Raw genomic sequence first — 25550 nt, forward strand, 5'->3', positions numbered from 1 at the left:
TTTGAATAGTTCCCTTTGATTTGATTTATTGGGGTTTAACGTCCCAAAGCGACTCAGGCTATGAGGGACGCCGTAGTGAAGGGCTCCTGAAATTTCGGCCACCGGGGTTCTTTAACGTGCACTGACATCGCACAGTACACATGCCTCTAGAATTTCGCCTCCATCGAAATTCTGCTGCCGCGACCGGGATCGAACCCGCGTATTTAGGGCCAGCAGCCGAGCGCCGTTACCACTGAGCCACCGCGGCGGGTCCGAATAGTTCCCTTTGTCCTACAGTGTTATTGTTTTCATTACTTGTAGTGCCATGAAAGGTTATGCGCAAAAAAAAGACGACCGGAAAACAGAAGAAACGACAGGCCGAGCGGAATCCAGTCGTGTCATTGCGCACGTCCTGTCGTGTCTTCTGTCTTCGTGCCGTCTTTTTCTGCGCATAACCTCTCATGGCATTACAAGTATCAAGACAACTAGCCCGACATCCCTTGCTTGTTTTCATTACTTTCGGCGGATAGGAAACACGAAAGTGGAAAGAACCATGCACGACAGAATGATCACTAAGTCCCGGTAAATGTTATCAGTGTAGAGTGCTTATCTGGGTGAGAAGTGAGGATAAAGTTCCGTATATTAGATGAAGTACTGCCGCACGGGCTGTGAAATGATTTGTTTGGTTTATTGGGTTTAACGTCCCGAAGCAACTCAGGCTATCAGGGACGCCGGAAATTTCGACCACCTGGGGTTCTTTAACGTGCACTTGCATTGCACAGCACACGGGCCTCTATAGAATTTCGCCTGCATCGAAATTCAGTCGCCGCGGCCAGGATCGAACCCGCGTCTTGCGGGCCAGCAGTCGAGCGCCGTAACCAGTGAGCCACCGCGGCGAGGCTGAAATGATTTGCTTGAATTCAAAGTTTAGGTATGTGGTTACCAATTCACATTAGGTATTATTCTTTAATAAGGATTAGGCGAAATTGGACCTGGTTATTAGGGCCAAGTTGAAGTTGCCAAAGATCAGCATAGGGTAAATGAAGGGCATAGGAACAACTTTTAATTGCAAGCATTACAACTGCCCTTCCCATAACTTGAAAAGAATACAAAGATATAGGTAGGCTCACTAAGAAAGCATTGCGACCGGTATTTCTGCAAAAGTGGCTTGTTTTACTTTGTCTCAGCCATGTACAGCTGCTCCCAGCTGTTTTTGCAATTTTACATTCTATAGTAATATTTTTACCTTTACATGCAATTACACCAATCGTCTTACCTTAGCAATTCACGGAAAGATTTTTTCAGTTTCCTGCTGTGGACTGCAGCGCCGACTACAACGTAGGACGCTGTGCCATAGTCGCTCTGCATCTTGGCTAGCTCTGCCAAGACCTGAAGAAAGGAAACAAAAGCAAATGTTTTCCTTATAGGCAAATCACTGGGCTAAGGTAAGCTTTGCTCACGGTAACAGCGAAAACGTGGCTGTGTTGAGACTCCGTGATCGGACGGTTTAATGGAAATATGAACGATCACCACCTCCATGAAGTCCGTAAGCGCCGGTGCTTGCATTCGGGAAAGCTGTGTACCCCATGAGCAGAATGTTTCAGGGCAGAATCGTTCCCTGAGACATTACGGACATCAAAGACAACTACGCTGACCGTGGTCGCGTCGTTTCCGAAAAAAACAACAACAGCTAAGGTGCTGTTGTGCACTGTACACCACGATAATTTGTGTTCCTGTTTCGAAAAAGAAAAAAAAACCGTGCGCCGCTTTGGGGCGCACATGAATTTTCTTAACAACCACATTTAAACAACCTCTAAAAGTGCGCTACATGTAAGAAAACATTTTTCTGCAACGCGTAGTACGTCAAATAAAAAAAAAATAGCACTCGCCAAATGTAGAAAAAAAGAGAAAAAAATTCACGTTTCGGGGCCCACACATGTCCTTTGTTCACAATAGCAGCGGATGGACGAAGGCGATAACTTAAGAATAGTGTCAGTGGCGTCATGCGCGTGTTTAAATCCCAGGAAGATTTCCCCGCGTTCGGTTCAAAACATGTGGCGTCGTTTCAATGTGTAATGATTCCAGCAGTAGGCGGGATGATCAATTCTTTTCCGTCGCGATTACTGATGCATTGTCCCAATCGGTGGTACGGGCTGCAATTTGACAGTGTTCAGCCAAGGCATTTTTTTTGGTGCGGCCATTGACGACGTCATTCTGGTGCTGCTTCAAGCGCTTAATGAAACTGCCTGGTTCGCCGATGTATGGAGCTTCGCAGTCATTGCAGGCAATTTTGTATACAACTCCGGGATATCTGCTGTGTTAGATCGGATCTTTTATACTAACAAGTAAGGTTTAGTTTACTTGATGGAACGTGGGCGATATAGACATTGTAGTCCTTGAAAACCCTGGCTAAGGCGTCTCGGCACGCAGCTACAAGCAACTGTTTTGTACAGCCATGGGTGCATCCGTGTGTTTCGTATGCGCGAACATTGCTTTAGAATGCATCGAAGCAGAAGCAGTTGGCTCATTTCATCCGCCCGCAAAACTGTTTCTCCGGTACGCCGATGACTGTTTTTTCATCATTCGCCGCTAGGATGGAAGCCGTTTTCTTGAGAACCTAGACTTCTTCCAGCGGACCATACAATTCACCAAGGAAGAAGAAATTCCCTTCCTGGACGTACAGTCTTTGTCAAAAGTAACCAGGCTGCATGGTTTGCTTCTAGCTTGTATAGTGTAGCCCTTGTGGCTTTCCTAAAGATCAAAAGATATTGGAAGGTAAGAAGACCCCCAGTCCTTACCTTTAACGACCAGTTCAGCTGCAGGGAAGCTGTAAGGGCTCCACTGTACGAGCTAGAAGCAAACCTTGCAGCCTGGTTACTTTTGACAAAGACTGTACTTGTCCAAAGAACAAGCCAGCCGCCGCGGTGGCTCAGTAGTTATGGTGTTCGGCTGTTGACCCGAAAGACGCCGGTTCGATCCCAGCCGCGGCGGTAGAATTTCTTTGGAGGAGAAATTCCAGAGGCCCGTGTACTGTGCGATGTCAGTACACGTTAAAGAACTCCAGGTGGTTGGAATTTCCGGAGCCCTCCACTACGGCGTCTCTCATAGCCTTAGTCGCTTTGGGACATTAAAACCCCATAAACCAAACCAAACCAAACCACACCAAAGAACAAGCAACAATATTGCAACACATGTGTACCGAAAGCCCATTCACACTGGTCGGTACATGAGTTTTCATTCGGCATACCCTGTCGGGCATTAACGCACCTTTCCGCCCGCACTTTTCAGCCGCAAATCGCGCCTTTGCTGAAACCCGAAGAAACTCAGATCCGAAATGCAAAAAGTGAAGAAAAATCTTGCCATCAACGGGTACAGGCAAGACTGATAAAGGCTGCAGAACGCTGTTTGGAAAAGGGTTTTCAAGGAATACAGGGAACATATCACCCAAGTGTCATATAAACAAAATTGTTACAGTAAAAGACCCAATCGAACGCAGCAGATATGCTGGAGTTAGATACAGAATTACCTGCAATGAATGCGAAGCTGCATACATAGGCGAATCAGGCAATTTCAAGCGCTTGAAGTAGCATAAGAATGAGGGCGCCAAAGGCCGCACCAAAGAAAATGCCTTGGCTGAACAATGTCAAACTGCGGCAAGTACAGTGCCTCAGTCATCGCGACGGAGAAGAATTTACATCCCGCCTAATGCTGGAATCACTACGCATTCAAACAACGCAGCATGTTTTGAACCGGACGCGGGCAATCTGCTGAGAATTACGCCCGTGCATTACGTAACCGACCCTGTACATAAGTTATCACATTCGCCCATCCGCTGCCATTGTGGACAAGGGACCAGTGTGGGAACCGAAACGTCAAAATGTTTTTCCATTTTTGTATATTTTGCGAGTGCTCCTCTTTTCTGATATTATGTTTCCACCTCACCAGACGGGATTGCGTCGAACCCTCGACAACGCCTAGTACATTGAAGGGCACTATAACAGGTGTGTTCAATAATTAAGCTTCGCGGCCTGCGAACGTAGCGCGTTCTATACTTTCATACATAGCGGGCAACGCTGCGGAGGCTGCGGAAGTAGTGCGTCCGTGAAGCCATATCACTCCGCCACGTATCATTCGTTCTCCTCAATACTCCGGTGAGTGTTTGGACGAAATCAAAGAGCAGTATAAAACGATGTGGTAGCATTGAATATCGCATTGAAAGCTGCGAGACGCTCAGTGTCCCGGCCCTCTGGCTCAAATTTTCATTGAGTTAAATCTACACTGTGGGCGTGGGCTGAGTAATAGCGATTCGCCTTACCAACCGCGTATCTACCGCCACATGTAACTATTGCTTCGCGAGGTCTTGATGAGTCGCGGGACAAAATGGCGGAAATAGGTAAAACGAAGTCCAGGAGGTGTCATTCACGGCACTTAATGCATGTCGCAGCTAATTATGCCCGCATTAACTTTCGTTTCATGGCGAACTACTTTTTGGGCGTGGACTTAGCGTGCGTGAACCGGCGTGCTAGTTTTTACAGAAATTCCTGGTACGCTTGAAACAGAGTATACATTCGAACGAAAGGTTATAACTGCCTCTCGCTGAGCAGCACGTCTTTTTTCGACCCAGTTTGTACTAGCAGCGATTCATATTAGCTTTCGGTGCACTAGTTTGTGCGTGCCGTCGCAGAAGAAAAAGCATGAAGCAGTTGTTAGGACAATGGTGCACTGTACCCTAGATGCCACAACCTCCTGTTTCCGAAAATGAAAGATCTGTAAGGTATGGGCTTCAAATTTAGGGATAGAAGCCACTAATTCATAAAGCAATTGGTGCCTTCCAACAGCCGAATTTATTGTCCTACAAGAACGTGGAAATAATAGTGCAGCGTTGCCTTAAGTACATCGCCGCGGGTCGAAGAATGAGAACGAACATTTTCGTCCCACTGTGGCAATGCGTCAACAAGTGACGGGCTCCTGGCAAAGAGAACATTCCATGGTTTCATTTCGGTGTATCACATTTCAAGTAAATTACGGGACAAAATACTTACAGCCTACGTGTAAACGTTGTAAGCATTTGTTGTTCAACAACACTCTGACACCCTCAGATAATATTTTGCTCCCACTTCGTCACACTTCCACAGCTGGCACGGTATTCGTAATTGAGTGATTAGCACGGGCTAGCTCAACACAGGAGGAAATTGTAGATAATGGGTTACGAGAAGAATCGCGCATCACACATGCATTTCTGAGAAATGATAAACTCCATTTTTGACTGGTACGATACCTAGAGGTACTGGCTTTTCAGAAAGGAACCGGAACACCAGACATCGTGTCAAAGTGCGAGATATATGCAGGTAGTTGTAACTAGTCCTGGTTACGACTTAGCGGAGGATGCTCAAGTAACTAAACAAAATAGGTGTTTCAAGAAGGTAAGCTCCCAAGTAGGAATAATTCTTCACCGGTTCCCTACCATTCATTTTTTACGGCTTTCGCAATTTTTTCTTTGAATTGCCACAGAGATCGAGTTTTGAATAACAATAATTTCACAACAATTGACACATATTGCGGACATTTCAAACCCGATAAACCGTGTGCTTATTTGAGGTGTGAATATTATACCCCTACCAAGCAAACAGGTTAAGTGCACTTACCGGGAGGGCACTTCGGCATCCCGAGTGAAACTTTGGGCTACGCGGTGCTAAAGGGGAAAGCAAAGTGCGCTCGTAGTAAAAAAAAAATAGCGACACGAAATGAGCGGAATTTTTAAAGAGGTCGTCGAAAAAGAAAAAAGAAGACTTTGACGTGATAGCGCCAATAAAACGGGCTTAAACAATTCGTAAGAATGAAAAAAAAAATAGAAATAGAAGAAAAGCCAAGAACGGCCAAGACTATCTAGACTTTTGTCAACAAACAAGATGGCGCCGTGCAGCGGAGTTCATCTCATCGTGTTCCTTTTTTGTGTTGCTTCGCTTGTAGGTAGAATATTTTTTTAAACAGTGTTACAGCAAGGAAAATAAACGTGTGAGTACTTTTTATGTACCATTCATATTGTGCCTTTGAAGTTACTGCTGTCCAGGTTACGCACTCGGCCCTCAAAGTGTGTACAGTAAACGCGCTCCAACCTGAGTGCACTCTTCTGCTAGTGACACTCCACTTGCGGCGTTTAGATTTCACGATGTGATCTTATAGCGGGCGACACTCTCCATAAGTGCACTTAACTTGCCCACTTGACAGGGGTATTAGTTCATGTCGCCCCCAAACCCAGAAAAAATGGATAATCACTCGAATAGCTGTAGCAGTAAAGACCTTTGTTCATACATTTTTGCCGGCCTTCAAACATCTTCATTGCGGCTAATACCGGAGTCACAAAATTCGCAGAAGCGTGCAATTTGATCGCGAATGCAGGAAAAGATTCAGTGCTCAATAGCCAAAATGAAAAGTTAGCTCAGTTTATATTCTTATTTGCCGCTCAAGCCCAGCTTTCTGCGTCATCGCTTTTAATTGTGGGGAAGCTGAAGAATATTGCATGATACTGTTGTGGCCTTATTTATTAGAATGGTCCAACCTTATAATGCGTAGCAGTATCTTCTTTCGCACGCACCGCGAGGTTAAGAATGTCATAGAAAAGCAAATGGGGTGTGTTTTTGACAATAATTGTGACGCAACTTTGGAATAATGTAAGATAGTGCTTTGAGCATATTCATTGGAATGGACTAATCTTCGGATGAGTAGCAAGAGCTAGCTTTTGAAGTTCATCCTGCGCTGTCATAGAATAAAGACCGCTATACAAAACCGATGGGATGCGTCTTTGACAAAAAATAAAAGAAAACTGTAAAAGTCCCGAGGAGAGATCTGAGGTTTAGTTTTATGGTGCAATCTGACGATATGCAAGAAAACTGCGTTGAAAAAAATCGTCCATAATTGTCCATAATCTCAGTTTTTTTTTCTATGAAGACCGGCCAGGCAAACACTGGTTGCCTTTCTTACCTTTGGATGTATATAACGATTTAAAAAACGAAGTGTCATCCGGATACATTATCTGACATTTACACAGTGTCAGTTTGTTCACACCCCCATTGTTATCAGCATTCACGGGCCCAGTGCAAGGCCGAAGCCTCAACTTCCAGTTAGTCGCGTCCTATGATATCCGCGGCACAGCGATCTGACCTGAATCGGCGATTCCCGTAGCTTCCCGGCATTCCCTTGGAAACTATCCGACCAGCCCGAGAGACATTGATCATCTGTTCTTCGTGTTGTTTTGCCCACGTTTGTTGTAATTTTCGCTAGCATATCACAGTGCTGCTTCTGCCTGTCTTAACAACAATTTCAGCTCTCGATAACAATGAGTCGGTGGTCCTTTCTAACACGTGAGAAGCAAACGATGGGCTAGACTGCAGAGAATGACCTTCCCCAAAGTTGTGATTCTCGGCAGCAGCGCTTCATCACAACACCGCGAACAAAGTTTGAGAGTGGTGGTGAAAAACATTTATCGTGCAATAAATTTTTACAGAGAGGTGATTGGGGTAGGCCCTATTGGCCCTTTCCCCTAAAATACTAGGTGGAGCCTTTATTCCGGGGCCCCATTGGCAAGCAACGCCGCCCGCGTCCGGTGAACCAAGGCCTTTTGGGTCTTTAGGTCCTGACAGCCGAACAGGGCCGCCTTCCAGTCCTCTCTGGTGGGGTTGGGGTTGAACGGGATAGATGGGTTTGATTCACACGCCCAAACCATGTGGAAGGTGTCAGCGACCTTCCCACAGAACTGGCACGTGCCATGAAAGGATGTGTTGAAATGTTTAAGTACTGCCGGGCACAGTACAGTGTTAGTAAGAATTTTGATGAGGAGGCGCTCGTCAGCGCGATCCAGTCCCTTACAAGGGGCCGGGTAGCGCCGGTGCTCCTCCCTATAGTAATCGGTGATGTGTTTGAATGTAAGGGCCAGATTGTCTGATTGGGAGTAGGCTTCCAAGGACTGGGAGATAGCCCGGGGAGACAGTGCGCGGGCGGCCTGATCGGCCTGATCGTTTCCTTGGAGTCCCTGGTGACCGGAGGCCCAAGTCAGGTTACATGGAGTTGGATCTTCGCATCGGCAGCTATATTGTAGCATGCGCCAGGCAAGCGGGGGAGCCCAGCCCAACTCATAGTTCCGACATGCCCCTCGCGAGTCGGTAATGATGAGTTTTGACTTGGGAGTAGTGAGAGCTAGAGCAATGGCAATCTCCTCCGCGTTTGTTGCGCTGTAGGCTTTGAAAGTGAGCCCGTTAACTGTGTTTGTGTTGGGTACGATTGCGGCCGTGTACCACCCCCCGTGGTGTGGGCCGGCAACGTCCACGTAATACACATGTTGTTGGTTGTTCCCGGGTTCAAACCCGGCCGCGTTGACGGCATTTGGATGAAGGCGAGATGAAAAAGGCGCCCGTGTGCTGTGCGATGTCAGTGTACATTAAAAAGTCCCCAGGCGGTCGCAGTTATTCCGCATCCCTCCACTACGGTGCCTCTTTCTTCCTTTCTTCATTCACTCCCGCCCTCCTCCCTTCCCTTACAGAGCGGTTCGGGTGTCCACCGAGATATGTAAGACAGTTACTGCGCTATTTGATTTCCTCAAAACACAATTTTCACATTTTCACGTTTAACAGCACAGCGAGTGCATAAAATGCCTGCAAACTGTCGCCAGTGAAGGAAAAAAATGAAAATTCGTTTTGAGGAAAGGGAACGGTGCAGTAACTGTCTCACATATCTCGGTGTACACCCGAACCGCGCAGTGAGGAAAGGACAAAGGAGGAAGTGAGAAAAAAAAGGAAAAGGAGACTTAGCGGAGGTCTCTCGAATGAATGAATGAATGAATGAATGAATGAATGAATGAATGAATGAATGAATGAATGAATGAAAATCATTATGGTACAGGGGTTCTTTCTCTCAGCGTAGGTGGAGCTCTCAGTCCAGGTCCCCAGCGACCTTTGCAGTCTTGCGAGCCCTGTCGATCAGCTTGAGCTGTTCTTCAGGCTTCGAGCTGGACAGCGCAGCCTCCCACTGCTCCGGTATTGGTGTGTTGTTTATCGGCGCTGCGTGCATTTTCTGACAGGCCCATGTAACGCGGTAAAGCGTTGGGTGTTCACCGCATAGCGGGCATTTGTTGTCACATGTGGAAGGATAGATATTGCTTAGTAAACTCAGATTGAGGTATGTATTAGTCTGCAGTTGTCTCCAGGCAACCGACTCCCGAATAATTTCGACGACCTGGGGATCTTTAACGTGCACGCTAGTTTAGTGCTTTGAATCCATTCCGTTTATTCCACTACGGGAATTCAACGGAAATCCCGGCTGTCCATTGCTAAAGAATAGTGCGCCGTTGGGCGGAACCTACCTGGAGGCAACGAAGAAATCCGGCGTCATCGAAAGTGCCAAATACTGGCACGTCGATGATTCCAAAATGGTAGATGTTCTTCTTCCAAAAGACCTCCAGTCGTGTCGGGTTGCTCTGCTTCAAATGTTCCGCCACGGTGATACGGGAGCTGCACCCCGCCCGAGAGAGAGGCGAGTTATCCTAGTGGCGCACTGATTATTCTGCTTCAGGGGAGCGATGCTTTGTAGTCCTTTTGAATGCTAACGTAGTTACAGGGTCATATTTGTTCAGGGAGGAACGAGAAGTGTTGCACATTAAAGGATACCATTTAAAAATTTCTTCTCTTTTTATTCATTTCATCAACTTAGCCTTTATATTGTACTGCCTATAAAAAGGATATGCGGCTAGCAAAGGATGCTGCTTAAAAAACAGGCTTAGTAAAAACCTGCGCCCTAATATCGACTCTGAGGGTAGCTGGCTGCGTAGCCTGCTCCAGTGGTGCCATTGGACGTGCACTTTGAACGGACCCATCACTGAACTTTAGAACCCCCTTTTTTTTCGGCTCATAAGAAAACTTAGTCCAAGGTGCCCAATTTCGCGACAGGTTTGTTACAGGCACAAGGGAAAAGCTTTTGCAGAGAATTTTTCAATAACTAAATGCATGCGCTCGTTTTTGTGTATTCTCATGCTGGCTGATGATGCCAGAGAGGGCAATTGCTCAAAGCCAAGATTGCTATACTATAGAGTAATCTAGTGCCAGTCGCCAGACGTAATTAGACTGTTTTAGTAAAGCATAGCCTCTATTTTGGTTGTAACACCAAAAGTGCTACCATGCAGTGACGTTTCGGTAGACCCCGGCTACTGCTTCAACAAAGCACTGCAAAACATTGTGGCGCCAGCCAATAACAGAAGCTGAAAGCATTTCCCGGGTGATGCGAAGGGAGTGTTGCTTTTTACCGAGGCGCGCATTGGAGAACCGGTCAACTTTAATAAAATGCAACAAATGCTTGCGAAAGAAAGAACACTCCGCTCTTAATAACACATACGTAACATTGTACCGATATATGATAACGAGGCGGAAGACGCCCATAATAGCACGGTTTCACCGCAGGATATCTTATAACCTTAGATTGTACGATTTTAAATCGAAAAATAAAGTTATAAATGCCCGTTTCGTCCATATTACAGGCCTCCACTCTTGCAATATGAAACAAGATGTGTTCGTTGCCACCATAATCTCATAACACGCTACTGTTAAGTTATTAGTCCCTTCACATAACTTGATCTTTCCAAGGCAGGCACCTGTGGCATTTTTCATGAAAATGTACCCATATGTCTCACCCCATTTTCATGTTGTTTTTAAATAAAGAAACGGCACCTGCCGTTCGGTTTCTTTATGCCGCCGCCACTATATCCGCATGCTTATCACTGTAACATTCTGCCCTCTTAGTAAAGGCTTTGTCGCCGAAGGAAGATTCCAATGCACTCTGGAGTTTTTTCCCCCCACATTTCTTCGGGAATCGCAAAAGGCAGGATGTCTTGAGTAATCTACGGATAAGTCGCACGCCACGCGCACGTTATCAAGGCCGAAGCCGCAACTTTTTGCGGTGGGGTCACAGTGGCGGCACTTACTGTATTTAACATTGTTTGTCATAATCTATTCGTTCAGGAAACAGCAGGGAGCAAAAGTGGTTTAATGGTGACCGGTGGTTGCCGTGCACTTACTCGTATGTAAACGCCACGCCGAACTCGGTCTTTGTGAACTTGGGCACCTCCGACAGGTAGCGTAGCAGGTTCGGCTCGAAGCTGCCGGAGGCGGTAGCCAGGGTGTTCTTGCCATTGGCGTAGGCAGAGTCGAAGAAGAAGTAGTCGCAAACACCGTCCTTGGGAAACTTAGTGTCCTTGTTGGTGCTCAGGCCGAAGGTGCACAGGAAGCTCTCGGGATCAGGCCGCTTCGCTGCCGTACGAGAGGATCGAGTGGTTTTCTCTACCTCAGAAGTTTGACACACTCAGATTCAGCGTAGGAAATTCTGCAGAAGTGCTTCGTTTTTACAATGCTAACACGGTGAAGCAGTAGCAATGACATGCAAATAGGCAAGAAACAACAAACTATAAAACATTTCACGGCCTGTATGTCCAATGTCTAGAGAGAGTCCAATGTCTAGTATGATCTGCAACGATTTCTGTGAGAACTCCTTTCTATACCCAGTCTTCAGATGTCTCTCGTGGTGTATTATAAGAAAGAGCACAGGCACTACCAGGCGCACTCTGAGTCGGTCTGATCAGTTGATTAGAGCGTCGCTCGCTCGCTTTATTCTTTAGCCTTCGAGAAACGGTCGGCCGTCTTCTGGCGGATGTGTGCGGCAAAAAGAATAGTGCCGTTTCCGAGCAGTCCAGCGCTTCTTTCCTCCGCCATAGAACCAGAATGGCATTCTCGCTTCTGGTGATGCTGGTTCACTGTCGAACCATCCAATGCTACGCACCTGCTATTCCAGGTTGCCGCCGAGCACACTGATGCGGTTCATGTGTACAGTCGTCCACACACCTGTCTAGAGAGCTCCAACCGTGCGTCGAGGGATGCACCTACTCCGCCATTTACGAATGGTGTAGGGCTCAAAACAAGACCTCTTCACGCATACACATTCGTATGGATAGTTTATAATCCCTCTTGTCTCTGTGAAAGCTATGCCGGGTCCGCCACACCGCGGCGATTACCATATGTGCACAAAAGAGCGCACCCCTCGAGAGCACTAGACAAGTATGTGGACGACTGTATAAAAAAGTTATTACTGAAAAATCATTACTAGCTCCATTACGTGAAAAGACGGGGGTGTGTGTATGTGTGTACTAACAGATGACAAAGAAAATCTGAGCGATGGAAAGGGTGACGTCATCAATTGGCCGCATGACGCGCACAGCAAGCTGAGCACCACCACTTAGGGCCCATTCACACTAGCGGGTCGCAAAGGGCATGCGACCAGCATTCGCTTGCGACCAGGCAGCAGCTCGGAAACACCGTTGTTCACACTTGCAAGCGTGACCAGCGGGTCGCCTTCTCGTTAGAGTCTCGTTTGACGCGAATACTCTCGGGAATGACGTTGTTCGCGCTTTGGGGAGCTTCGTCTGCTTTAGCCGCACCTCCTGCACTCGCGCTCGGCCTTCTAAACTTCTATTCGCAATGTACTACAGCGACCTGAGCGAAGAGGAGGATGTCGTGGGGGTTTTGATGTGCACCGCGGTCGTACAAGCGTCATGATGACAGAGGCACGCTTCTCTGCAGGGCCGGTCTGCCAGCCTGTAAGCCTGCCGCTAGCGTCAGAAAAATGCGCCAATATTGCTTTTTCGCGTTCATACCTAGCCCTTGGGTAGATGATTGTAAGAAATGAATCATTTTTGAAGATCGGTGGCCAATGCCGAGTTGCTGGTAGAAGTGATAACTGCTACACAAGCAAAGTTCTTCTCATAGCCGACATCAGGATCCATAGCGCCCAAAATTGAAGGGACACTACACAAGACTACCCACTAGCCCGAATCCTGACCCTTCTAGAAATCCCATAGCAGCTTTGCTGCTGCTGCCCAATGCGGCTCGACTGTTGTCTGCTAGCCTCGCTGCTAAGGCGTCGCGGAAATCGAGCACGTCTTGATATTATGAGCCGTTCATTTTCCTGCGGTACATGAGGTCGGCGACCCGGTCCGTGGCGGTTTTGTGCCGGACCGGGTCTTCAGAGCGTAGAAGGATCTCCGAGTCCTCCCAGCGGGTGAGGTACTCCAGGCATTGCGGGGGAGGGCTCGTCGGGCATTGGTATAGAATGCAGGCCAGGGTGGCGGTGCGGTGGTTGTAGAGGGTGCAAGAGGGGTTGGTGAGGGTTTGGTGGTAGCGGGATCAAATATAATGGAATGGGAGAGTTCGTGTCTGCGTCACCATATGGTTTTGTGGTAATTGTGAAGGAAAGGCTGGGGTGGAAGGTAGAGCTAGCTCTGGGCTGAGGCACACGACGAAGAACGAGGCCACATAAGCGCTTGAGTGTCCTCGTTCTTCATCGGGTAAATATGCCTCTTACTATTTCTGGCCTAGATAGCCAGCTCACTGCACGTGTGCATGTGCTCCTGGGAGAGCTCCAACGCGGGGGCCGCCTGTGCCCAGTGCATCAGACATCAGGCTAAGCTGTTGGCGGCCTTGTTGCCGGGGTTCCCCGTATGCGCAGGCACCCAGAGCAGCTACACGTGGCGGTGCGGGTTGGCACCAGGAGAGGTCAGCATATGCAAATAAAAGGGACGTAGCAGCGTCCACACATAAGGAAAACGCCTCAGAGCCGTAATATTTGAGGGGCGCCTTTGCCCGGAACTCGTAACGCAACACTGCTGGGTGGTTACCACGGAAATCACCTTCAGGATAGTTACTCTAGAAGGAGGAAATGGTTACACTGGAAGGAGAGACCGCCTGGAAAGCAGTTACCGTAGAAGGAGCAGGATGTGTCGAGAGCGCAGAATCACTAACCGCAGCATGGTTACTGTGAAGGGGGGACCGAATGATGATAGCGCGCAATGCAAGCGGAGGGCGGTTGTCACGGGAAGCACCTGAAGTGTAGTTACCCTGGAAGGGGGAGTGTCACTGTATAGAGAGAACGGAATAGCGAGAGCGTAAGATGCAAGCGCAGGGTGGTTGTCACGGTAACTGCGTTAAGGGGGCAGTTATCCTGGAAGTAGGGGGAGGGTTCCTTGAAGGGAGAACGGAATGGCGAGAGCTTGAGATGCAAGCGCAGGGTGGTTGTCAGGGAATCACCTCAAGGGTAGTTATCCTGAAGGATGAGGAGGGTTACCTTGAAGGGAGGACGGAAAGGTGAGAGCGTGAGATGCAAGCGCAGGGTGGTTGTCACGAGAACCACCTGAAGGGTAGTTATCCTGGATGGAAGGGGAGGGTTACCGTGAAAGGAGCACGGAATGGCGAGAGCATGAGACGCAAGCGAAAGGTGGTTGGGGCGTGAGCCACCTGAAGGGTAGTTATCCTGTAAGGAGTGGCAGGGTTACTCTGAAGGGAGAACGGAATGACGAGAGCTTGAGACGCAAGCGCAGGGTGGTTGTCAGGGAATCACCTCAAGGGTAGTTATCCTGGAAGGATGAGGAGGGTTACCTTGAAGGGAGGACGGAAAGGTGAGAGCGTGAGACGCAAGCGCAGGGTGGTTGTCAGGGAATCACCTCAAGGGTAGTTATCCTGGAAGGATGAGGAGGGTTACCTTGAAGGGAGGACGGAAAGGTGAGAGCGTGAGATGCAAGCGCAGGGTTGTTTTTTTTTTTTTAATGCGATGTTTATTGCCTCAGGGCATAAAACGGCATGTAATGATAAATGAGGATGCCCAAAATAAATGAGTAAAGGGTCGCTGATCTAATGAAATCGAGCAGTGAACGATGATGAGGTCCTTGTGTCCAAGCGGTGTATGAAGCAAGCGCAGGGTTGTTGTCACGAGAACCACCTGAAGGGTAGTTATCCTGGAAGGAGTGGCAGGGTTACTGTGAAGGGAGAACGGAATGGCGAGAGCTTGAGACGCAAGCGCAGGGTGGTTGTCAGGGAATCACCTCAAGGGTAGTTATCCTGGAAGGATGAGGAGGGTTGCCTTGAAGGGAGGACGGAAAGGTGAGGGCGTGAGACGCAAGCGCAGGGTGGTTGTCAGGGAATCACCTCAAGGGTAGTTATCCTGGAAGGATGAGTAGGGTTGCCTTGAAGGGAGGACGGAAAGGTGAGGGCGTGAGACGCAAGCGCAGGGTGGTTGTCAGGGAATCACCTAAAGGGTAGTTATCCTGGAAGGATGAGGAGGGTTACCTTGAAGGGAGGACGGAAAGGTGAGAGCGTGAGACGCAAGCGCAGGATGGTTGTCAGGGAATCCCCTCAAGGGTAGTTATCCTGGAAGGATGAGGAGGGTTGCCTTGAAGGGAGGACGGAAAGGTGAGAGCGTGAGACGCAAGCGCAGGGTGGTTGTCAGGGAATCACATCAGGGGTAGTTATCCTGGAGGATGAGGAGGGTTACCTTGAAGGGAGGACGGAAAGGTGAGAGCGTGAGACACAAGCGCAGGGTGGTTGTCAGGGAATCACCTCAAGGGTAGTTATCCTGGAAGGATGAGGAGGGTTACCTTGAAGGGAGGACGGAAAGGTGAGAGCGTGAGACGCAAGCGCAGGATGGTTGTCAGGGAATCCCCTCAAGGGTAGTTATCCTGGAAGGATGAGGAGGGTTGCCTTGAAGGGAGGACGGAAAGGTGAGAGCGTGAGACGCAAGCGCAGGGTGGTTGTCAGGGAATCACCTCAGGGGTAGTTATCCTGGAGGATGAGGAGGGTTACCTTGAAGGGAGGACAGAAAGGTGAGAGCGTGAGACACAAGCGCAGGGTGGTTGTCAGGGAATCACCTCAAGGGTAGTTATCCTGGAAGGATGAGGAGGGTTACCTTGAAGGGAGGACGGAAAGGTGAGAGCGTGAGACGCAAGCGCAGGATGGTTGTCAGGGAATCCCCTCAAGGGTAGTTATCCTGGAAGGATGAGGAGGGTTACCTTGAAGGGAGGACGGAAAGGTGAGAGCGTGAGACGCAAGCGCAGGGTGGTTGTCAGGGAATCACCTCAAGGGTAGTTATCCTGGAAGGATGAGGAGGGTTACCTTGAAGGGAGGACGGAAAGGTGAGAGCGTGAGATGCAAGCGCAGGGTTGTTGTCACGAGAACCACCAGAAGGGTAGTTATCCTGGATGGAAGGGGAGGGTTACCGTGAAAGGAGCACGGAATGGCGAGAGCATGAGACGCAATCGAAAGGTGGTTGGGGCGTGAACCACCTGAAGGGTAGTTATCCTGGAAGGAGTGGCAGGGTTACTGTGAAGGGAGAACGGAATGGCGAGAGCTTGAGACGCAAGCGCAGGGTGGTTGTCAGGGAATCACCTCAAGGGTAGTTATCCTGGAAGGATGAGGAGGGTTGCCTTGAAGGGAGGACGGAAAGGTGCGGGCGTGAGACGCAAGCGCAGGGTGGTTGTCAGGGAATCACCTCAAGGGTAGTTATCCTGGAAGGATGAGTAGGGTTACCTTGAAGGGAGGACTGAAAGGTGAGGGCGTGAGACGCAAGCGCAGGGTGGTTGTCAGGGAATCACCTAAAGGGTAGTTATCCTGGAAGGATGAGGAGGGTTACCTTGAAGGGAGGACGGAAAGGTGAGAGCGTGAGACGCAAGCGCAGGATGGTTGTCAGGGAATCCCCTCAAGGGTAGTTATCCTGGAAGGATGAGGAGGGTTTTCTGTAAGGGAGGACGGAAAGGTGAGAGCGTGAGACGCAAGCGCAGGGTGGTTGTCAGGGAATCACCTCAGGGGAAGTTATCCTGGAGGATGAGGAGGGTTACCTTGAAGGGAGGACGGAAAGGTGAGAGCGTGAGACACAAGCGCAGGGTGGTTGTCAGGGAATCACCTCAAGGGTAGTTATCCTGGAAGGATGAGGAGGGTTACCTTGAAGGGAGGACGGAAAGGTGAGAGCATGAGACGCAAGCGCAGGGTCGTTGTCAGGGAATCACCTCAAGGGTAGTTATCCTGGAAGGATGAGGAGGGTAACCTTGAAGGGAGGACGGAAAGGTGAGAGCGTGAGACGCAAGCGCAGGGTGGTTGTCAGGGAATCACCTCAAGGGTAGTTATCCTGGAAGGATGAGGAGGGTTACCTTGAAGGGAGGACGGAAAGGTGAGAGCGTGAGACACAAGCGCAGGGTGGTTGTCAGGGAATCACCTCAGGGGTAGTTATCCTGGAGGATGAGGAGGGTTACCTTGAAGGGAGGACGGAAAGGTGAGAGCGTGAGACGCAAGCGCAGGGTGGTTGTCAGGGAATCACCTCAGGGGTAGTTATCCTGGAGGATGAGGAGGGTTACCTTGAAGGGAGGACGGAAAGGTGAGAGCGTGAGACACAAGCGCAGGGTGGTTGTCAGGGAATCACCTCAAGGGTAGTTATCCTGGAAGGATGAGGAGGGTTACCTTGAAGGGAGGACGGAAAGGTGAGAGCGTGAGACGCAAGCGCAGGGTGGTTGTCAGGGAATCACCTCAAGGGTAGTTATCCTGGAAGGATGAGGAGGGTTACCTTGAAGGGAGGACGGAAAGGTGAGAGCGTGAGACACAAGCGCAGGGTGGTTGTCAGGGAATCACCTCAGGGGTAGTTATCCTGGAGGATGAGGAGGGTTACCTTGAAGGGAGGACGGAAAGGTGAGAGCGTGAGACGCAAGCGCAGGGTGGTTGTCAGGGAATCACCTCAGGGGTAGTTATCCTGGAGGATGAGGAGGGTTACCTTGAAGGGAGGACGGAAAGGTGAGAGCGTGAGACACAAGCGCAGGGTGGTTGTCAGGGAATCACCTCAAGGGTAGTTATCCTGGAAGGATGAGGAGGGTTACCTTGAAGGGAGGACGGAAAGGTGAGAGCATGAGACGCAAGCGCAGGGTCGTTGTCAGGGAATCACCTCAAGGGTAGTTATCCTGGAAGGATGAGGAGGGTAACCTTGAAGGGAGGACGGAAAGGTGAGAGCGTGAGACGCAAGCGCAGGGTGGTTGTCAGGGAATCACCTCAAGGGTAGTTATCCTGGAAGGATGAGGAGGGTTACCTTGAAGGGAGGACGGAAAGGTGAGAGCGTGAGACGCAAGCGCAGGGTGGTTGTCAGGGAATCACCTCAAGGGTAGTTATCCTGGATGGAAGGGGAGGGTTACCGTGAAAGGAGCACGGAAAGGCGAGAGCATGAGACGCAAGCGAAAGGTGATTGGGGCGTGAACCACCTGAAGGGTAGTTATCCTGGAAGGAGTGGCAGGGTTACTCTGAAGGGAGGACGGAATGGCGAGAGCGTGAGGCGCAAGCGCAGGGTGGTTGTCGCGGGAACCACTCGGCGGGTGTCATCCTTGAAGGAGGAAGATGGAATGGGGACAGCGTAGGAATGCGTGTCCGGACGGTGGTTACCATGGACGGAGGAGGGATGTTATGCCGATAGCGGAGAAAAATAACACGGTCCGTCTGCGGCAGCTGCTGCGAAACGCGCGGCTCTAGAAGAGGGTTGGCAGTGACGCCACGCGCATAGACAAGGGGCTGCAAAGGAAAGGTAGGCTAAAACTAGTATGCGTTGAAAATAGACAATAGCGCGCTAGAAGCATACAGATTTGAAGCCGCTTATTCTCTACCTCAACACATCTTTAAATAGAAATACGTTCAGGGCTTTCTCTGAATCCAGCATTGAACAGTGGTAACCGCCCTAGCAATCTGTTGAAAGCCGTCTTCTGGCCTAACTAATCCGTACCACACTTCTTCAATAGCTCTTTACGATCATAAAATTTCTCCTTAACTCCATGGGAGAGCTTAGTGCAGTGCTAAAAGCGGTCGCACGGCGGTGCTGGCTACAATAGGAGAGTAAGATGCCTCGATTGGCAGGCGAGTAGGCATCCAGGCTCCATATCGAGGAGAATGTTTTGGTGAGCGGCGGTGCGGGCGTCCGATCGGTTTCTTACCCATTCTGTAACCCAGGTAACAGTCTCCGAGGCTGGGGCAATAAATAGCCTGTGCATGCGCCCAACGCAGTCACATAAAGAATTAACCACTGCGCTACATTGGTGAGAGAGGACCAGTAGGTTAAGGTTATATTGTCACGGAACCAAGGCAGGAGACACCGTTCGCCAGCAGCGCTAACAGAATCAGCCCTCAGGGCGTGTGAGCCAACTCTCACCTCTTTTTCTTCTGATGCCACCAGGGGCCACCTGGTGGCATTACTCCCCCTCCCGGAAAAAAAGATAGGGAATACGGAAAACCACTACGACGCCACGAGCTAACTGAAGGAAGTAGGGGAACAACAATCGAAGGGGCAAAATGACAGGGGGAAAACGAGCCTGTGCGAAAAAACAAAAACCGAAACAACTGTGCAAGCGCTGTCAGTGCGTGAAAAAGGGCTTCATACGCAGTACGTGCACTACTTCTGGCTGGGGTCGACGGCGCGTACTGTGCACAGAACCGTCGGGCAGAACTTCATAAGTCACATCTGTTATGCGACGCAACACTCTGTATGGGCCGAAGCAGCGGCATAGGAGTTTTTCCGACATGCCTGGGCGACGGACAGGGGTCCACACCCACACTTGGTCGTCCGGTTGGTACTCGACGTGGCGGTGTCGCTGCTTGTAGCGGCGTGCATCTGAGCCCTGTTGCCTCCTGATGTGCATGCGGGCGAGTTGGCGGGCTTCCTCCGCGTTTTGGAGAAATTCTTCGGCGTGTGGCGTGAGCGCCCGGTCGTCAGTAGTGCATGGAAACATGGCATCCAACATGGTGTGCACATCGCGCCCATAAACAAAGCGAAATGGCGTAAAGTGAGTGGTTTCTTGTAGTGCCATATTGTACGCGAAAGTCACGTATGGAAGGATCTCGTCCCAAGTCTTATGCTGGACGTCTACGTACATAGCGAGCATGTCTGCTATAGTTTTGTTGAGTCTCTCGGTGAGCCCATTGGACTGCGGGTGGTAGGCAGTAGTTTTGCGATGGCTGGTATGGCTAAACTTGAATACCTCGTGCGTGAGCTGCGCTGTGAAAGCCGTTCCTCGATCGGTGATTACGCTGGACGGGGCGCCGTGTCGCAGAACAATGCGATGCATGAAGAACTGCGCAATTTCAGACGATGTGCCACGCGGCACCGCTTTGGTTTCGGCATAGCGTGTCAGGTAGTCTGTGGCGACAATTATCCACTTATTTCCGGCCAACGATAGGGGGAATGGGCCGAGAAGATCCATGCCGACTTGGTCAAAGGGCGTACGAGGAGGTGCAACTGGTTGGAGTAAACCGGCGGGCTTGAGGGGAGGCGACTTGCGGCGCTGGCACTGACGGCAACCTCGAACGTAGCGGCGGATGGTGGCAGCAAGTTTAGGCCAATAATAGGCCTTGCGTACTCGAGCGAGAGTGCGTGTAAACCCCAAGTGACCAGAGGTGGGCTCGTCGTGAGAGGCAAAAAGGATGTCGGCACGGAGGTCTGCCGGCACGACGAGGAGATAGGCGCGGTCGCCGTGGCTCGAGTTTTTCTTGAACAGTATGCCATTGCGCATGCAAAAAGAGGAGAGGTTCCGGGAAAACTCCCGGGGTATGGTAGCAGTGCGGCCCTCCAAATGGTCAATGACGGGTCGTAAGGTGATGTCATCTCGCTGCCTCGCCATTACGTCGGAATCGCTGACCACTTCAAGGAAACGACTGTCGTCCTCTATGCTGTCATCAGCTAGGTCGACTGGTGCGCGGGAGAGCGTGTCGGCATCTTTGTGCTTGCGTGCACATGGATAGGCTATGGTGTAGTCAAATTCCTGGAGGCGGAGGCTCCACCTTGCTAAGCGGCCCGATGGGTCCCGTAGATGGGCTAGCCAGCACAAGAAATGGCGGCCGTAGAGGTAGGGTCGAAACTTCATCGTGGCCCACACAACCGCGAGGCACTCCTTCTCCGAGGTAGAGTAGTTAATTTCGGCGCGAGACAGAACGCGACTCGCATATGCAGTCACGCGTTCCACGCCATCTTGGTGTTGGACTAAGACAGCCCCCAGGCCGATGTTGCTGGCGTCTGTGTGGATCTCGGTGGCAGCCTCCTCATCAAAGTGAGCAAGAACAGGGCTGCTGTGCAGGCGTCGGCGTAGCTCTATGAAAGCATCCTGTTGTTCGGTAGTCCACACGAACGGGGTACCGTCCCGCGTCAAACGGGTCAGGGGTTCGGCAAGTTGGGAGAAGGCGGCGATAAAGCGACGGTAGTAGGCGCACAGACCAAGGAAGCGTTTCAGCGCTTTCTTCGTGGTAGGAACCGGAAATTCGGCCACGGCGGCAGTTTTGTCGGGATCGGGTTGGACACCGGCGGCGCTCACAACGTGGCCTAGAAACTTCAGTTGTTCGTAGCCGAAGTGGCATTTTTCGGGCTTGAGCGTTAAATTGGCCGACCGAAGGGCATCTAATACAGTCCGCAAGCGTTTAAGATGTTCGTCAAAGGTTTCGGAGAATACGACCACGTCATCCAGGTAAACTAAACAAGTTTGCCATTTGAGACCAGCGAGAACTGTGTCCATCATTCTCTGAAACGTTGCCGGCGCTGAACAGAGGCCGAAGGGCAACACCTTGAATTCGTATAGACCGTCGGGAGTAATGAAAGCTGTTTTTTCCCGGTCCCGTTCATCAACTTCAATCTGCCAGTACCCGCTCTTTAAATCAATCGAGGAAAAATATTTGGCGCGGCGAAGGCGGTCGAGCGAGTCGTCTATGCGGGGCAGTGGGTATACGTCCTTTTTAGTTATGGTGTTCAATTTCCTGTAATCGACGCAAAAGCGCAGCGTTCTATCCTTCTTCTTAACTAAAACAACAGGCGATGACCACGGACTCTGAGATGGTTGAATAATACCGTCAGTGAGCATCTCCTTCACTTGTGTTTGGATGGCCTCGCGTTTTTTAGGTGAAATACGGTATGGCTGTTGGCGTATGGGACGGGCATCTTCACTCGTGATGATACGGTGTTTCGTAATGGCTGTCTGTTGAACTTTGGAAGAAGACGCAAAGCAGGCTGTGTATTGGTGTAGTAAGGTACGGAGAGCGCGGCGTTGAACCTGTGACAACCCTGAGCTGATGTCAATGTGATCGAGAGACATGTTCGGAGATTCCACGGCTGTGCACGCAAAACATTCCGAAACATCAGCTAATTGATCGGCGAACGCGATCGCTGTGGCTCTGAAGAGGTGCCGAAGTTCGTGGGTGAAATTAGTAACCAGTAATTGGGTCCTACCGTTGCGTATGTGGACGAGGCTTCGGGCCGTACAAATGCCGTGTGTCAGCAACATTGAGATATTGCCTTCGGCGACTGCTGTTCCGTCACGGAGCCCATCGCAGTCGACAGTAACAAAAACACTGGAGCGTGGCGGGATGAAAACACTCTCGGAGGAAATGCGAAGGGCGGAGCGACATGGGCGAGTGTGGGAAGTGTCATCGGCGTTGTCTGTCGAAAAAGTAACTGTGCGCTGACGGAGATCGATGATGGCCCCATTTTCACGGAGAAAGTCAACGCCCAGGATCAGGTCACGAGAACAATTACGGAGAACCAGGCATCTGACAACGAACGTGGAGTTGCGGATCTGGACCCGAGCTGTACACTGGCCAAGCGGAGTGACGATGTGGCCGCCAGCCGTGCGGATCTGCGTGCCAGGCCATGGTGTCGTGACTTTTTTGAGGAGAGCTGCCAATTTGCCGCTTAAAATCGAAAAATCAGCTCCGGTGTCCAGTAGCGCGCTAATGTTGTGACCGTCAATAAGTACAGGTATGTCGAGCGAGAACCGGTCCTCATGTTGTGAAGCTGTGGGCGTCGATGCCGTCACGTTCCTGCCAGCCGATGTTCGCGTTGTGGGGGGGACTGTAGAGCATCGAGTTTCAGCGACCCCGCCCCCAGAGGTCGCTGCCGTCAGTTTTCGCTGCCGTCAGAGGTCGCTGCCGTCAGTTTTCACGACCGGCGAGGGCTCGGCGACCGGCCTTGCGCTGGTCGTGAGAAGTGATGGCTTGCCGATGATCGTGACGGTCGGCGAGGTGACGGCGATCTTGACTGCCGTCGCTCGGAGGGTGGCAGACGCTGCAGAGACAAGTATTCTTCAATATCGTGGGGTCGTTGACCAAATGGAGGTCTGGGCGCGTCGGCGGGGAAGCCCTGCAGGCCGAGCTCACGATATGGGCACTGGCGGAATAAATAACCGGGCTCTCCACAGTGGAAGCACAAACGCCTGCGGTCGGGGCCACGCCAGACGTCCGTCTTGCGCAGAGGTGGCCGATCATTCGGCAAGTACTGCGCCGGTTGCACGGAAGATAGCGGGACGTGATGGTCAGGAACAAATGACGCAGATTCTGGGGCAGGGCGTCGCAGGGCCTCAGCGTATGTTGGGCGGTGGTCAGGAACACATGACGCGGATGCTGGGGCAGGACGTCGCAGGGCCTCAGCGTATGTCGGGTGGTGGAAGTCATTCCGGTAGGGCTGAGGCTTGTCACCCAGCAACGGAGGTCTGATCACTTGCTGCACCTTCTGGCGGATGACACTAGCAAGAGAGCCGACCGCTGGCTGCGACGCACCGCAAATTTTCTGGAGCTCTTCACGTACAATAGAGCGAATCATGTCCCGTAGGAGATCAGGGTTTTGTCCAAATGCCGGGAAGGACTCTGTCACGGAAGCAGCAAGTACTGGCCTGTCGTATACTGTGGAGCGCCTCTGAAGGACCTGCTCCATTGTAACCGCCTCCTTCAAAAACTCAGCGACAGTACCGGGGGGGGGGTTGCGTACGAGGCCAGCGAAGAGTTGCTCTTTGACTCCACGCATTAAGTGGCGGAGCTTTTTGTCTTCCGACATAGCAGGGTCAGCTCTCCGGAACAGCCGCGTCATGTCTTCAACATACATGCTGACAGTCTCATTGGGCATCTGTATACGGGACTGCAGAGCACGCTGAGCTCGTTCCTGACGATCCATGCTGGTATATGTCTCGAGCAGACGACGGCGGAGCTCATGCCATGATGTTAGAACTTCTTCACGATTCTCGTACCAGGTACGAGCGCCGTCTTCCAGACTGAAGAAGACATTTCGAAGTTTTGCGGCGTCGTCCCACTGATTGAAAGTTGCGACGCGTTCAAACTGCATGAGCCAGTCTTCCACGTCCTCAAGCTGACTGCCGTGGAAGGGCTTCGGCACTCGTGGATTCTGAAGGGTGTAGTAATGAGTACCTTGCATGGCAGGTCGTGGGGCAGGCGCCGAAGTAGAATCCAGTGGCCCGTGCTCAGGGGGTGGTAGTCCTAGGTTGCGGCGACTGACTCGGTGCACTGGTGTGTCGACCGGCAGAGGCGCGAGGTCCGCAGTGCGAGGAGGTGTGTGTGACATAGGCCAGGAAAGTACCCAGCGCACTCCACCAAAAATATGTCACGGAACCAAGGCAGGAGACACCGTTCGCCAGCAGCGCTAACAGAATCAGCCCTCAGGGCGCGTGAGCCAACTCTCACCTCTTTTTCTTCTGATGCCACCAGGGGCCACCTGGTGGCAATATGTGTGTAAGATCCAGCGATAATATAATTTAGGCTCGTTGGCAAGGCATGGCAGGCTGGCATCTATAGACATCTTATAGACTCTACTGCCGTCCTATAGATATTTCTTTTCGTCTATTTATAGTTTATAGACTATCTGCAGACAAAAGTCTACTAAAAGCGTATGACCATAAATCTACAGATTGTCTTTTACTGTCTATAGGATTTGTATTGCCTGTAGACCATTCTCTATGATTTGTCTATAGACAGCTATAGACTTTATAGACAGAAGTCTATGGACAGTCTATAGACTGTCTATAAAATGTTTGTAAGGGATGGCAAGCTTGTAGCCACGGTAAGGGGCTGCGAAAAAAAGGGGATGGCGGGCTCCCCCCCACCAAACCGCTTCTGGAGGGTCAGGTGGACGGCGCTTCTAGAGGGTGGGCAAGCAGGTAGCGAGGATTTTTTTTTTACAGGGGGGGGGGGGGGAAGGGTTGCAATGCCAATCCTTGAGTCGGAACAGTGGGGAGGGGCAAGCCTAATTAATAGGGGCACAGTTAAGAGAATTTGGAGGGTGAGGAGTAAGCTCGCTTTTGATTGGTAGGGGACTTGCCTCCTTGACGTAGACCAAACCACGTTCTCGGCCATCATCAAAGCGACGCTGTGTCGCATCAGATGCCTGCGCAGCAGCGGACGATTCGGATAACTCACAGCCGAACTATACCCGGTCATGGACGACGCTACTGAAGCAGCTGAAGACGGTGAGCCCCTGGGTCACCACAGATCACTCGCCAGTGTCAATGCGTCATAGCATGAAATGCCGAAAAGCACTGGCCGAAATGACACCTTACAATTTTTTTTCAGATTCTACTCTCAGATTCTGTATAAGGTACGCCTACTAGTTCGGACAAATCCTGCCAAACTGTAAAACTAATGTGCTACACCGAGCTGTGCATGGAATTTAATTGCGTCGTCGCTAATATACGTGAACAATGCCCAGCCAGTGCAGGTAAAGAGTCTATCCGCTAAGAGCTCCTATGCTGACGCTTCTTGTCGTGCTGTTCGTAGTATATTTGAATGAATTGTTCATTCCGAATAAAACATGAACTTTCTCATTTTGCGCTTGTACACCGCCGCAGACGGCGATGGCTAAGTTGCAATAATTATTTACATTAATACGCTAAAGAAGGCAGCGGTAGAGTGCTATAATGCGCACCTAAG

General features: G+C 50.6%; 2 protein-coding genes across 2 annotated transcripts in view; both read right to left on the reverse strand.

Annotated features, from left to right (window-relative positions):
- Window positions 1-25550, reverse strand: part of LOC149369619 (uncharacterized) — a 67204-nt gene that overhangs the window by 18500 nt on the left and 23154 nt on the right. Inside the window, exons 4-6 of the mRNA XM_089576025.1 lie at window positions 11039-11270; window positions 9335-9482; window positions 1256-1368 (exon numbers count right to left, since the gene is read on the reverse strand). Of these exons, the coding sequence (XP_089432151.1) occupies window positions 1256-1368; window positions 9335-9482; window positions 11039-11270 (493 nt within the window). The remainder of the gene's footprint in view (window positions 1-1255; window positions 1369-9334; window positions 9483-11038; window positions 11271-25550) is intronic.
- On the reverse strand, window positions 15609-24233 carry LOC149369620 (uncharacterized). The gene is made up of 3 exons (XM_089578674.1): window positions 23114-24233; window positions 21893-22658; window positions 15609-15644 (listed from the first exon to the last, which is right to left on the reverse strand). The coding sequence occupies exons 1-3, from the start codon at window positions 24187-24189 to the stop codon at window positions 15609-15611; spliced, it is 1878 nt and encodes a 625-aa protein (XP_089434800.1). The 5' UTR covers window positions 24190-24233.

The sequence above is a fragment of the Amblyomma mixtum genome, chromosome 1 (assembly GCF_055824585.1).
Source record: "Amblyomma mixtum isolate Tamu chromosome 1, ASM5582458v1, whole genome shotgun sequence".
In the NCBI taxonomy this organism is placed as follows: Eukaryota; Metazoa; Arthropoda; class Arachnida; order Ixodida; family Ixodidae; genus Amblyomma; species Amblyomma mixtum.

What these genes read in the sequence shown, in the direction of transcription:
- LOC149369620 (XM_089578674.1), bottom strand. Translation starts at nt 24,189, where the DNA reads ATGTCACACACACCTCCTCGCACTGCGGACCTCGCGCCTCTGCCGGTC. An exon ending in TCTTCCGTGCAACCGGCGCA is followed by an intron (nt 22,659 to 23,113) that starts GTACTTGCCGAA and finishes ATCGGCTGGCAG; the next exon opens with GAACGTGACGGCATCGACGC. An exon ending in TCAGCTCAGGGTTGTCACAG is followed by an intron (nt 15,645 to 21,892) that starts GTTCAACGCCGC and finishes CCTCCCTTCAAG; the next exon opens with GTAACCCTCCTCATCCTCCA.